The 15,151-nt window shown below is 34.1% G+C and overlaps 1 protein-coding gene across 1 annotated transcript; it reads right to left on the reverse strand.

Moving 5' to 3' along the window:
• Positions 1–9,278: 9,278 nt before the first annotated feature.
• Positions 9,279–15,132, reverse strand: LOC104908745 (putative L-ascorbate peroxidase 6; the record flags this gene model as incomplete). The annotated part of the gene is made up of 10 exons (XM_010697898.3): positions 9,279–9,707; positions 10,500–10,566; positions 11,272–11,402; positions 12,137–12,220; positions 12,886–12,982; positions 13,089–13,131; positions 13,389–13,459; positions 13,632–13,759; positions 14,056–14,173; positions 14,898–15,132. Coding segments are annotated over 10 exons (1,077 nt in total), but the record flags the coding sequence as incomplete, so codon positions are not given.
• Positions 15,133–15,151: the final 19 nt, after the last annotated feature.

The following is a 15,151-nucleotide window of genomic DNA, read 5'->3' on the forward strand; positions in this document are numbered from 1 at the left end:
GTGGGATTATTCCTGTCCAATTTTCCTAATATCAACAAGACAAAATGAGAATCTGACTTTATTGATTACATAAATTATGAGTCGATGATCTTAACAATAATGGGATAGGCAAGGAGTCAGGTTTGCAAATTACTAGGTGTTCTCGAGAACTCCATGTTCTTTATCACTTTGTATTCTTCTAGTAATAATGAGAACGGGATATTGTCTCGTTTTTTATATGTAAAAAGGAACATACCGAACATTATTATATTGTGAAAAAACTCATTAAATTGACAAAATAAGTCTTCTTATATCTCAACAAAGAGAAAAGAAAATTGGTGAGTTTTTCAATCAAGACTATGGGTGCGTTTGTCCAATTAGAGCAATAAGTTCCAATCAGGTCTAATAAGGTCCAATAAGTTCCCATCAGGTGCAATAAGTTTCAATCAGGTCTAATAAGGTCCAATAAGTTCTAATCATGTGCAATAAGTTTCGATCGGGCCTAATCAGGTCCAAATAGTCAATGTTCAATAAATATTTGTATTATTGTCCATTATTGTATTATTCATATCACTATTAGTTGATTATGTTATTATTAGAATTTTAATTAAAGTACCACAATGATTATATAGTATTATACTTGTATTGTTGTTTATTCTTTTATTAAATATTTGTATTATTGTCTATTATTTTATTATTCATATTACTATTAGCTGATTATTTTATTATTAGAATTTTTTATTAAAGTACCACAATGTATAGTATTATACTTGTATTATTGTCTATTATTTGATTATTCATATAACTATTAGCTGATTATATTATTATTAAAAAATATTATAATCATGGTCAAATAAGGTCAACAATAATAATCATTATAATTACAATATTTTGCAATTCGTCTTTAAATAACTAGAGATAACATGTTTTCGTTACTTAATAACAACGAAAGATATAAATGTTAATCAATCTTTGATTTTCTACTAGTGTTTTATGAAATCAAAACAAGACTATTAGATATATTAGTGGTGAAAGTTATGTATAGGTAAATATATAAATAGTAAATTTTTTTTGTTAAATCATTTATAATAAGAGATAATTAATAATAATTTTTTTAAAGGACGAATTTTAATAATCATTACCTCATAATAAATTTTGAGGGGTAGTATTTACGTTAGAGGTAACATTTATATTATTACTCGTCAATTTTTTGTCTAATAAGGTCAAATAAGTTACAATCAGGTCCAATAAGATCTAATAAGTTTCAATCAGGTCCAATAAGGTCTAATAAGTTTCAATCAGGGCCAATAAGGTCTAATAAGTTTCAATCAGGTCCAATAAGTTCCAATCAGGTTCAATCAAGTCCAATAAGGTAAATCAGGTCCAATCAGGTTTAGTAAGTTCCAATTAGTTTAGTTCAGGTTCAATAAGTTCAGTTCAAATAAGTTCAGGGCCAATAAGTTAAAAAGAACGCACCCGTATACATCATGCATTCACAGAAAGAACGAGGTTGTTGTTCGCTAATGATTTATAAGAATATTTAAATTAGTTAATAACCTATGAACAATTTAAAACAGTAACCACTTTAAATTTTAATGTAGATAACAATCAAATAATATTAGCTGCATGTTCCCATAACACTTTCCCACCAGCAGAATGTGTGCTTTATTAAATCCAAAAAGAAAGAAGGATCAAAAAGGGATAATGGGGCTTCTTTTCAAATAATGTTAGTCAAGAGTAATGATACACATCTAATCTCTTAAGTTCTTAACTGATAAATATTGAGGGTAGGACTTAGGAGCGGAAGAGAATGGGGTCCATAATGGACATCCTTCGGAATCCGGATATTTTGTACGAGTCATATCCTATTATTTACTCCATCCTATCTTTATTGGTTTACCTCTTTCTTTTGCACAGAGTTTTAAGAGAAATAACATTGTGGGTCATAAAAAGAAAGAAAAACTATTATTTTATACTCCCTCCGTCCCATAATATAGTGCCTATTTCATTTTTGGTGGTCAAACTTTAAAATCTTTGACCGAATATTCTCATTTGTATATATAAAAAACATATTCATGTAGGATCTTGTTAGATTCGTCTCAATGTGTAATTTCATAATATCAACTTTTTATATTTTTTATCAATAAGGAATTGAAGATATTAAAGGTCAAAGTTATGCTTTGGAGACCGTGAAAAAAGAAACAAGCACTATATTATGGGACGGAGGGAGTACTAAAGAATGTATGTGTGATGAAAAGTTAGTGGTCTTATTCCAAAAATAGAAACAAAAGAAAGGGGTATACAAATCAGGGACATTAAAAAAGAAATACGGGTAAACTAATAAAGATCGGAGGGGGTATATTTCTATTTTCTCTTCTCTCATAATGCATGTTGTTGACCAAACTGGTCTTATGTAATTATATTTGATTTAAGCGAGACAAATATACTATGGAGTAAAATTTCTTTTACTTAATTACAAATTATGTTAGAATAATAGACTTTCTCATTAATAGCTGTTTGATTCAGCAAATTTAAGGGGGTCGTGCTGTATTGCCCGATCTGGTTCATTCTATAGTTTCTTCGAAGACGAATTTGATTTAAACTTGTTTAATTGTATTTTGTTTTTCTTTAATATCTATTGTACATGCCGTTTGACTTTCAATTAATGAAATTTCTCTTTTTAAAAAAATCACTTTGAAAGGGGAGAATATTGCTTTGAAAAATTTGTCAATCCACCAAAAGTTAAAAGCAAACAAGTTATAAGTGAGGCGAAATTAGAATAACTTGTTATAACAAAGTTATTTCTTGAAAAAACTCCTTAAAGAGTAACCTTATAATAGAAAAACAAACCCCTCACTTGAGAATTGAAGTGTAGGATTAGATGAGTCAAAAAAACATTTTTTTGAAATAAATAATTAGGACTTAGTATATATTCTATTACCAAAAAATTAAGTATATCATGATAGTCCCATATATATTTCGTGTAAGAATAATATCATACTCCCTCCGTCCCATAATATAGTGCCTATTTCATTTTTGGTGGTCAAACTTTAAAATCTTTGACCGAATATTCTCATTTGTATATATAAAAAAACATATTCATGTAGGATCTTGTTAGATTCGTCTCAATGTGTAGTTTCATAATATCAACTTTTTATATTTTTTATTAATAAGGAATTGAAGATATTAAAGGTCAAAGTTACGTTTTGGAGACCGTGAAAAAAGAAACAAGAACTATATTATGGGACGGAGGGAGTAGATTGTAACTCTAATAGAGAGATTGAATATTCAAAGTTAGACGTATGTGGCACAGAAATATAGAAGATGGAGACCTTACATTATAGAAGGCCAAGTTGATTGCAAAAGCAAAGTGATGCAATCAAAATTTTAAATTTTCAACTATTAGTATTAGTTTGAATGCAAATAACATATATATATTCCCATAAAAATTGAGGCAAAATGACAAATATGTTAGGTATATATATGATCCCCAAACAAAACAAAAAAAACTATTTTCATTTCTTATCAGTGGAGGAATTATTTAACCACATTCGAAAGAAAAATACTCAGCCATATAATGATGTTGATTGACTTTTTCACAATTTCTAAATCCATTGGATAAGTCGAATTGACACTAGAGAAAAAGAGTATTGATGAATGACGCTTGTTAATAATTTTTTAAATGAATTAGTTGATGAATTCTTGGATACTTTAGAAGTAAAATCAAGTTTATTAATATTCTAAAATTCTTAATTGACTATGTAATTATTTTTTTTTTTGGTGAAAAGGGTCTTAAATTACTTAGTTAAAACATTACATACTATTATGGTCCATATTGGCCACATCCGGCCCTGGAATACATTCTGCATGATATAAATCCATACAATAACTAGGGGGGAAGGGGAAAAGCCTAGTTACATTGATACAACCATATAAATCATCATCCCGTCGCCGGGCCATACAATCCGCTATGCTGTTTAGATCCCTACTGCAGTGCATAATCTTGATCTCCTGGAACATCTGTCGTAACTCCCTGCAAATATCAATGATATGAGAATATTGGTTAGTCTGAGAACTACCGTTGGACACGAGGTACACTGCCACTTTACAATCCGAGAAAAGGACCAATCTTTGAAATCTATGGCTGATAGCTAATTGAAGGCCTTCCCAAATTCCTAACAACTCCGCTAATAATGTCTCTCGCAAAGGAGTATCTCTTAAACCCTACCACCCAATTGCCCCTATGATCCCTAATTACCCCTGCAATCCCGCTCTCTTCTCTCGCATTCAAGAAGGATGCATCTGTATTAAGCATCATCCACCCCGACGGTGTTTGGTTACTAAGCTGACCCGGGATTACAGGATTGCTATTCATGTTGATTGTTTTTGAGCATTGGAGAAAAGTTCTAGTATGGTTTAGGGCTATAATTAGCACACTAGCCGGGCTAGGGGTGGTGAGGTGAGGGTTGAAAACTTTTTGGTTCCGGTTCTTCCAAATCTCATGACAAATGAACAGAAACAGGCTGGACCACTCAACGCCCCGAACTAACTCATTACACTTGGAGTTATCTTTGATCCATTCTGATAACGGGTGTCTATATTTGGTACTAAGGCTGGTATCTCCCAGATCTCTTGGGCTTTTGGGCACAGACGGAGTATATGATTTGCGTCTTCTCCTGGGGAGGAACATCTTGGACAATTTGAATTTTCGGAAATTAACCTTTTGAATAGGAGGATCTATGGGGCAAACGATCAAGGCATGTAAGCCACAGGAAGAATTGGATTTTGGGTGATGTTTTGGTTTTCCAGACCCATCCCAACTCGTGAACATTCGAAGGCTGTAACTGAACATGGTATGCTTGAGATAACGAGAAACCAGCATGTGTAAGGAAAGAAGGAGCTCGCATGTCTCGCTCTCTATCTGGGTTTGGGGGGGGGGGGGGATGCTCTTGATTCTATCTATCACCTCCTGGGTTAAATAGATAGATAAGTCGCCTAAGTTCCATTGGCCATTTTCAACCAAAGTGCTCACCTTTCTGTGGTCTTCCACAAGATTTAGGGGCCCCTGTACTTTACTTCTAATGGTTCCTATATTCAACCAATCATCATGCCAGAAACTAATATCCTCTCCCGTGCCTAGAATCCATTCCCCATGCTTGTCAAGGATATCCCATCCTCTCCCAATGCTCCTCCACACTGGTGATCCATTTGCAAAGGGTGTTACCTTATGATCATGGATATACTTTGACATTATACACTTCTGGGCAAGATTAGGGGGACCTTGAGCTAATTTCCATCCTAGTTTTGCCATGAATGCTTTATTCATTAACTTCTGATTTCGGATCCCTAGTCCACCCTCAATCTTGGGCCAGAACGTTGTTTCTTTACCCACTAAGTGAAGTTTTCTTTTATTCTCTTCATCCCCCCATAAGAAATTATTACAAACCTGGTCCAGCTCATGAAGGGTACGGGCCGGGAAAAAAGTTGCTTGCATGTAATATGCAGGTATAGTTGATAGGGTGGAGTTAATCAGACATAGACGACCAGCTTTTGATAGATATTTTGTCTTCCATCTAGCCAGTCTATGTTTTATTAATCGCATGTGTTTCTCACCTCAATGAGGGAAATAGTTTCTCACATGTCACATTAATTTAACTACACTTTCTTATTTGCTATCTCATTGTTTTATGTCGGGCATCGATCGTAAAAGTTTATTACATGATACGAATTTGTGTGATTAATTTGTTGATAACTTATGTATCTTCTTAAATGAAAAGGGCTTTTAGTGCCACATTAAGATGAGGTATTTGGATGGAGTTATTTGTTTCCATTTATAACTGAAAAATTGGGGCTTGTTGAGCCTCTGGGTGAGTGACTTTGTGCGAGAACAACCGAAAAGAAATTTATTTTATCATGGGTTTATGAAAGGGGCCCAAAAAAATTTCTTTGATGATTCTTTGATTATAATCTTTCACGGTTTTTCCTTTCCACTTCTTTGTTACCATTTACATTTTTTTTTTGATGCCTAAGGGGTTGGTAGTGGTATGAGCCAGCATAGCCACATTTAGACCTGGGTATGGACCGACCATGTTCACGAACTTGGGTAACAAGGGGCCAGGCCACATTTAGACCTCGGCATGGGTCGAGCATGTTCACAGGCTTGGGTAATGAGGGGGCAGGCCCAAGCCCATGAGTGGTGGGTTGTGCCGGGTCGGGCCTCCAATTTCCAGATTTTGCTCACGAGCTTGCAGGTCGGGCTCGTGCCTCTTGCGGACTTGTCCTGTACTTTATGTTTTTATTACATTCTTAACCATTTTAGACTGAAAAAATAAAGAGAAGGGACGTTCGGCCGCGGGCCATATAGGCGTGCTCGTGCAGGGTCGGTTCTGAAATAAAACTTCTTGATTGTGGTAGGCTCATGACCCACGTAGCGGACAACGAGTCGGACTGGGTCTCAAGCAGGCTGGCCGCGTGTCGACCCGACCCGTGCCCACCTCTAACCACATTGCTTCCATATTACAGAATCCCATACCAATACCATAAGGGTTTGAAGTATGAGTTTAAAATTGATAATTTTGCCAACCAAACACTTGATATAGAATACGATGACATCGCTTTCAGCCATTTAGTCACATACACGAGACCTAGATTTCGCAAACCACCTACTAAAACCATTTAGTTAATCAGACATGATTAATCAAGGGAGACAAACCATCGTCTAATAGAATCTAATATTTTTACCACCTACATGTAAGAGCGATTTTCCAGTTGTGCAAGTCTCCAAGTTAAGAGGGGATCAAAGAGAAGAACAAGCTTGATTTGAGCACATGGGTGTGCATCATGCAATGACTAATATAATCCAACGTCTCTAAGAGGAAGAAAAAGGAAAAAAAAAACATTTCAATCAGGGTGTACTGTTCACATAAAAGAATAAAGTGTTTTACTTATTTCAGAATGAAAGAAGTATATGTTAGAATTTACAAACGGGGGTACGTAGCACAAGATGGCTAGAATCCAGTGTAGGAAAGCACAATTTGAGCACCGACGGTGCTACATAATACACGAAAAAGATGTACTCTTGTTCTAAAATACTAATATAGTCTTAATAATATTCAAAGTAAATATATTGACATATTATTCTTGGCACTTTGCTATCTACTCTCATAAAAGATATTCACAGGCTTTGGTTGACCTTTTGTTATACCACAGTCCACATTTTGTTTTCACGAACAAAACTAAGCCACAAACTTAATAAAATCGTGTTCATTTAATTTATTCAGTTAGGTTTATTGATGATATATGCAATTTTGTACTTCCTTTGTTTTTAAGTTGATTACTTGTTTTTTGCACAAGTTTTAAGAAAAGAAGGGAGAGAAGGAAATTGGACCTCTTTGCCTATCTCATTAGTTTTATTATTAGGAGAGGTGAGAAAGTAGTTGAGGGTAAAAGAGTACAATAATTGTAATTTTTTTTTGTCAAAACGAATATGGTGCAACTAAAAGAAAAATGCGTCAAAATAACAAAAGGTGCAACAAAAAAAAAAAAAAACAGATCAAATATTTAGTTTCATTTTCCTTTTCGAGAAGTCAGGTATTCTTCTTAAATGACGATATCTTAGACTATTATTTTGGGATAAATCAGGTTAAATAAGCTAATTCGTTAGATGTATTTGTATAAGGTTGAATTTAACTAAAAAAATAAGTCCATAAAATTAACCAATGCGAGTTTCCAATCCAATAAGACAGTTCTCCTTACCAATAAAAAAAAGATTTAGGCTGTAATATTGTACTACTTTATTAGTTCATTTATTCTTTTTTCTTCAAAGTTAGCTAGAATCTTTTTATAAAAGAAACTTGATCAAAATATAACATTTTAAAAGGAAGTAATAGTAAAAATATAATGTCCATTTTTTTTGACAGTTGAACATTCTCTTGGCTACTCGCATAGGGCCTGACCTAGAGGCCAAACATTTGAAAAGAGGGGGAATTATAAGAGAAATCCTCCTTCAAATACCCCTTATTTGGTGGGAATCAAACTCCTGACCTTGACGTGATGTAGGGGTGGTTTTTGGCCCATATAGTCACGGTCATAGAATAGGGCCCCAAAAATATAAGGGTTCCAAAATATATCTATTTCTAATTGTTTGAAAATTAGACAAAAGAAAACATTTGGATCAGTAAGGGAAGGAACAACGAGAACATGAAATTAATCAAAGTTTTGTTGTTTAAACTTTTGAAAATAGTCGTCATTAGCTAACTGGAAACATCTTGCTAGTGAATTGAATTTTAGACCTTGCTAGGGAAAATGGAAAAGCTCACCATTTGAACCACCCCCAATTCCTAGTATGATGTCCATATAATTCAATCGAAGTATATGTATGTTGACATACTCGTTTTCTAATCTACTTTTAAAGACGTGGACATACCAATTATTTTTAGACATTGCTATTTAGTATTTATTGAGACATACTTGGACGTTGGACCAAAGAGTCTGAGATAAGACATGGTTGGACCAAAGAGTCTGAGATAAAAACATAACAAAATTATTTAGCAACTTCAAACATGTGGAGTATTACAACATAAGACAAACGCTTCTTTTGGACATAGGTGGTTGGACTCATGTAGTCATGTCCTTGGATAAAAAAGAAAGATAAAAATATTGCTACTAATAAACATAGCTCTAAATTAAATATGGGATAATTTCATTATCTAAAGTGAATAGTTTAAGTTTAAGTTCAAGTCAATTTTCAATAGTATTATTTCAAGTTTGAAAACTAAGTTCGAAGTGTCTCCCTTAAATTTCGGTAAATATGGTTTATTTTATTTTGATATATTTACACTTTTTAATTTTAATAGAATCCTCATTTACAACTAATAATTTAATCGGAGACATTTTTTTTCCACATAGGTGCTTAATCATTTGTTGATTTTAAACCTCCGTATCCTTTACGATTGTGTTTGTTTTTGGATGGTGTAACGTGTTCAATTGGATTAGTTTTGATTTTCTAAATTTAATTCTCAAGCACCTTTCAAAATTCTCTAATTCTGATCATCATGAGCTTCTCCTTCTCTCCTTACTAAGTGCATAATTAGGGAAGCATTGTGTATAATCTTGGGAGGCAACACTAACATTTGATTAAAACATTATCATTAGCGCGAATTTGCTTCTAAAATATTGTTATTATGCAATAAATCACAGCAACTGCATCAAATTAACCCATCACAATGCTATATTTCCTACATGCATTGTAAATTGTGGATTTTTTGATGAAAAATTACCAGTAAACAAGACTTTATGAATAGAACAATTGCTGGTTCATCATTAGTAATGTCATTTTCAGGCAATACCGTATAATCCAGGGTAATAAGCTAGTTACAAACATCTATCCTAGGAAATTTTCTAAATGATTAATACAATATTGGTCCCCAGCTCATTCTACTTGATAATAGTACAAATTAAAATGTATACTAACAAAATACCAAAATATATCTGAACTTCTATTCTTCGCCCCCAAAATATCTAAATCTTCCATGATCCTTAGTAGCAGTAATAGTGCAAAATCCTTTTCATGGTTTGATATGCCACCATATTTTCTCATAGAAGTTGCAGGTGGTGCATATATTTCTCATAAAGCTTTCCACCTTGCACCTGAATTGACTAACTTGATGTAAACATTCTTAAAATCCTCAAAAAACTTATCCTGGTCGTTCGCGTAATCTGTAATCCATCTGCACTTGAAACAGTGTTGCCATCAGAAATCAGCATTACAACAACAGCAGATCAGATTATTATTGATGCATGAGTTTTAATTATACTATATTTTGACCCAGGTTCTTACAGTGATATTCATGAAAACAATGGGGTGTGAAGATTGTGAGTGAGATGTTTACGGTTTCTAATTTGCTATACACGTTCGAAACTTCCAACCTATGTTACCAACACTTTATATTTTACATCAAGTGCTTGTGTCGGATCTCAACACTCCAACATGGATATGGATACTTGACACTTTACTTTGGACCAAAGACTCGGAGATTTTTCATAAAAAAGCCGAGTCTGAGTGTCTGACACTTGACATGTATTTATATCTGACATCTTTATTTGGGTCCAAGTAATACAGGTTCCAACAACCGTGAACAGTTGAGTCATGCTATGTAGAGAACTCCTTATGCACCGAACATGTCAGGACTCAGGAGGGCGCATTTTGGAGAATCTACTTAGTGTGGATCCTACACCAAATCCTCGTCTTTGTTCGACAGATAACTCTCTTTAACTTTTTCGTAAGTTATAAGCGTAGACAAAAGGAAACAACTATATGCCAAGGATAGGGAACCAAAGTACAGAGATAATACTATCCTGCATCAGTGTAGTATCCTAATTTAAGAAGGCAACTTGGTGGAATAGGGAAGTTCATAAACACACACTTCTAGTTACTACATTGAAACATAAAGGAAAATGGATCATGATGGTTAACTACAGAAGAAAATGATGAATTCTTCATGAAAGATATATTGACCGACCTTAAACATTCATCATCCTCGACTAGTGCACGATCAGAAGGAAGTCCAACCATACTTGACATTCCAGCTGCAATGAAGGAATCAACATATATCGAGAGTTCGAGCAGTGAGAAGTTCATACAGGAAAATTCCAGTCACATGCAGAAGATAATGTTAAATTCCTATTTGCAGTCAGTAGTATCAGTTTCAGAAAGAATACATATTTGAATCTAGTTCACTTAGTATTTCCATCAAATTCAACTGCTATATATAATTATTTTACCTCTCAGTTGGATAATTTTTTTGAAAGTGATAGGTTTGTGGATCCTGGTTTTAAAAGTTACCCTGAACAGTGCAATACTAATGCACTTCTTCCTGTCAATTGTTTTACTATAAAAATCTCTGCTTCTAGATGGGCTGAAGGACAGGAAAAAACCTTTGAAGATTGGTAGTAATGATATTATACATGCTGCTGGTTGTAACTGAAATGTTCATAGTTTAATATATTTATATATATTTTCAAGTTCCTGTAACAATTACATGTGAGGATGACCTATATGTTACTCAGACTCTTTCACCTCAAGTATCCATGCAGGATTATAGATACTCTAATATGAGTATGGCCTATGAATACTTTTATTTTTGGGTCAAATAATGGAGAACTTTCATAAAATAGTCGAGTCGGACACTTGGACACATAGTCGTGTCTAACATGATTACTCGAGTCCAAGAATAATCGACTCATTCTATCCTTCTCCTCGATGGTGGATGTGCAGATCATAACAGAATTTACCTGGCTGACCTGATGACATCCAAGATTTCTCAAGGAGTATTTTGTAATATGAATTGTCAAATACAACAGGGCTTCCAAAACCTTTACTTCCAAGAGTATGAGCCCCAGAAAGTGCAACAAGTTCTTGTGTCCTGTTCACAATCAGGAAGGTCACAAATTAAATAAAAATCTATAAAGAAAGCATAATGCAATCAATTTATCAGTAATGATCATTGAAATAATATATGTCCAATAGCTTTGTGGGGGCTACTAGTTGAGTTCTTAGAGCAACACCATTTATGACTACTTGTCAAATAACTGAGTTCCTAGAGCAATACCGTTCACGACTAATTGTCAACTGAATTCTTCGAGCAACCACATTCCCTCAATCTAGAATTAATTGTCAAGTTACTTCATTACTCCACAATTATAGCCTTAACATAGTTTCCCCTGAAATACCTTTTGCAATGGTTGTGTGACACCTATCCTCTCTCCCTTAATCAATTAAGTAGAGGTATGTTAGGAAATCCCAGCTTACATTCTAGAATAGCATATTCGAATATGATTTCCGGACAGGAGTGCTTTTACAGTTTTACTGGAGTATCTTTATACATTCTTAGCTAGAATGGCAACCCAAATTTGATCGCATACTTCTGATTAGAATAAGTTCTTACACTCTTAGCAATTAATACTAATGAAATCAGGTGTAGTAAGAAACTAATGCCAAGCATAACAACCCCATTAGGAATAATATACTATTATAAGCATCTATGTGATAGCTTTAAGTAATGCCATATCACTAAAGAACTTGTTAACTAAGCTAATTTTTCCAAATCAAGTTCATTTCATGTTTTAAAGAAGTTCATATATAGGTATACGCACTCACGAAAAGCCTTTTCTTTGAAAGCACTGCTTCAACCTTAGCGCATCCAGTGATTCTTCAGGTAGTTTCCCTTCAGGATCAGGATTCCTGTAAAGGAAATAGCATAACATTATAATGGAAAAGATAGGAATTGAGAACGCATATGGGATAAAAGGATTGTATTTTCTTCAAACTGAATTGACTCAACAACAGAGTTTCTATGTAGACCAGCTAAAGGTGCAAAATACATGCTACTCCATTATAATTATTGGTCTTAGAAATTGGGTTGTTATATAGAATGCCATGTGTTTGTTGATAAATTACGTTTCAAGTTTTGAAGTCTTCACACCACCTACGAGGTTCAGAAATGTCTCGATGTTGTCTCTGCAATTATCTCTCAGTTAATAACTTCGTCAAAGAGATGTTTATGCGTTCTAAACTCATTTTGGGGCTTCGGAACTGATAAAGCTAAGTTTCTTGTAATTAGGTGGGGAAAGAAATCAACTTGATCCCAGTTTATCCTACTTTATAACAAAAAGCTAAAACCATTATGAAGAGATAACGGTGGGTAAATCACTGAGATACTTCTAAAACAACATGAGTCTTGTGGAGACTTCGAAAAAATTTGATACCCATGTAGATTTTTAACAGACACAGGAGAACCCATAGAAAAAAACCTTATAATTTATAAATCCAAGATGAAATTCAACATGATTTTAAACCAAAACCAGAATCTTATCAGCAGGCTCTAAAACCAAGTGTAAGGACATTACGGCAAATCAAGTCTCCCCAACCGAAGAGGGATCTCTGGACCTCCACAAATCGAGACTGCCTCAGCTCCTGCTACAGCTATCATGTCTGCCCATGACACTAAAAAAAAACGCATACCCAATTAACTAGTATTAGTTTGCTGCATAAGATAGGAAACTGAACACATCCTCAAGAAAGTTGCTACAACTTTTTAGTACAAGCTCACCTGACAGTCTTTCATCCACCACATTTTTCGCTTTTTCAACAATCTATAACCGGGATTCATGAAGGAGTTAGATGGGTTGGCACCATATAATGTATGAAGATAAATAATTTAAAACTAAAATCTAAAATACCCACAGAACAACAATTTACGTAGCGATTAGCATGAAGAACAGCCTTCCAAATAATGCTTGCATTATGCAAAATACATGTCTATACAAGGATACAAATATTATAAAAAAAAACATAATAAAATACTCTGAGGTTGGGAGAAGAGGATGAAAAAAAAAGGGAGGGAGCATGCCTTGAGAGATTTTTTGAGCCCTTTATTCTCAGGCCTCTCGAGTTCATATGTTATGGAGCCATTCATACCTCCTGTCCAGGAAACCACGTAAAAAATGCATCCAAGTTAGCCAGATATCTAGAATTTTCTATAATCTCAGCTCATACTCAGTTCTACCAAATTTAAACAAATTCAGTAACTAGCATAAACATAAATCAGAATTGAGTTCCAAGTGCTAAAACCCAGTAAAGTTCCCTTGAATACCTGAGTTCTCACTGAGCTCAAAAGTTCCTGCATCATGAAACACAAGACGAAGTACACCAGCTGCCTTTCCTTTTGTCAAAACCTTCCTTATCTCATCCTTTATAAGTAGGTAATCAGGAGCTCCCAGCCTTCATGTATAACATAAAGTCGTAATGTTTGATGTTCATCCTAAACGATAAACTAGCAGTGAAAGTTGAGGCAGGAAAATTATAGCCTTCAAAATCTCCCTATATTCATGACTAAGCACACGCGAATTCTCAGTGATTTGCCAAAGAACTAGCAATAACCTTCGAACCAATATGAAAATCCACAAACTATATGCTGAAAATGGATATAGAATTATGATGGATGCTGCAAATAAAATATATGATCCAAACATCACATAATCCAATCAACAGAACAGAAGTACAAAACTTTTACTCACTCTTCTGCTTCAACAATGAGATCATCGACAAAATCTCGCAAAGGAAAAAGAAAAGGAAGAGTGGCAGAAAGGAAAATGAGTCCTCTTCTACCACGCGAGTTGACATTGCTACATTCATCTGTGATCAAATATTTAAGCATTAAGACAAAATTAACAGTACATATTTCTTAAGATTGACCATGTCAACCAACAAAATTTCAAAATTGTAAAACACACCCCATTTCCTTCATTAAATTTCAAAATATAATTCGATTTACAGATTAATCAAGCATTCCTTCTTTCTGATCCCTACTTCAAGCATTTACACCATAATTTCAGTCCTAATTTCCATATACTAATTTAACTACTCCATAAAATCATTGTAATAACTAATAACTAATGAAAAGTGATGACAGAAAAAAAAATCACAAGACAGACAAAATGTTCAATGAAACTTCCATAAAAAACGAATCTTGGAAGCTCCAATAAGTGCTACATAGACATATTTCAGGCAAGTAAAACATAAATATCCAAATTTTCAAACATTTGGAATTTTCTCAACTAAAATTAACTGAAATTTCTACTCCTTTAATTTTATATACAACTTCTATTGTTATTCATATATTTGTAAAGGCGGTATTCTTTTGGACTGAAATAAACTGAACTGAACAGAATTTGTCTGAACTGAAGTGAATGAAAACTGCAAGAGGAAACTAAGTGAACTGAATCGAACTGATTTGTCTGAACTGAACTGAAATTTTAATAATTCATTCACCCAAAAGAACATAGCCTAAGTACTAGTTAAAAGATAGGATTTTTAGAATAATACAAATAAACAGGAAGTAAAACTGTAACGAATTTACCTGAAATGGGTGGAAGTGCAAAAGTAGGAGTGAGAAATGGAGAAGCTTTGGCGCCAAATTGGACAGTTGACGGAGAAGATTTGGCGGGAAATTTGAAGTTGTTGAGGGGAGAAGATGATGATTGGGTGGCAAAACAGCAGCGTGAAATGGAAGATTCGCCGCCGACCGTCGTCATCTTCAGGCAACGGTCCAAAATTAATAGCTGATCCGTTTTAAAGGTTTTTTTTTTATCTAATTACAAAGAATGGGAGATT

This window comes from Beta vulgaris, chromosome 2 (genome assembly GCF_026745355.1).
Source record: "Beta vulgaris subsp. vulgaris cultivar EL10 chromosome 2, EL10.2, whole genome shotgun sequence".
In the NCBI taxonomy this organism is placed as follows: Eukaryota; Viridiplantae; Streptophyta; class Magnoliopsida; order Caryophyllales; family Amaranthaceae; genus Beta; species Beta vulgaris.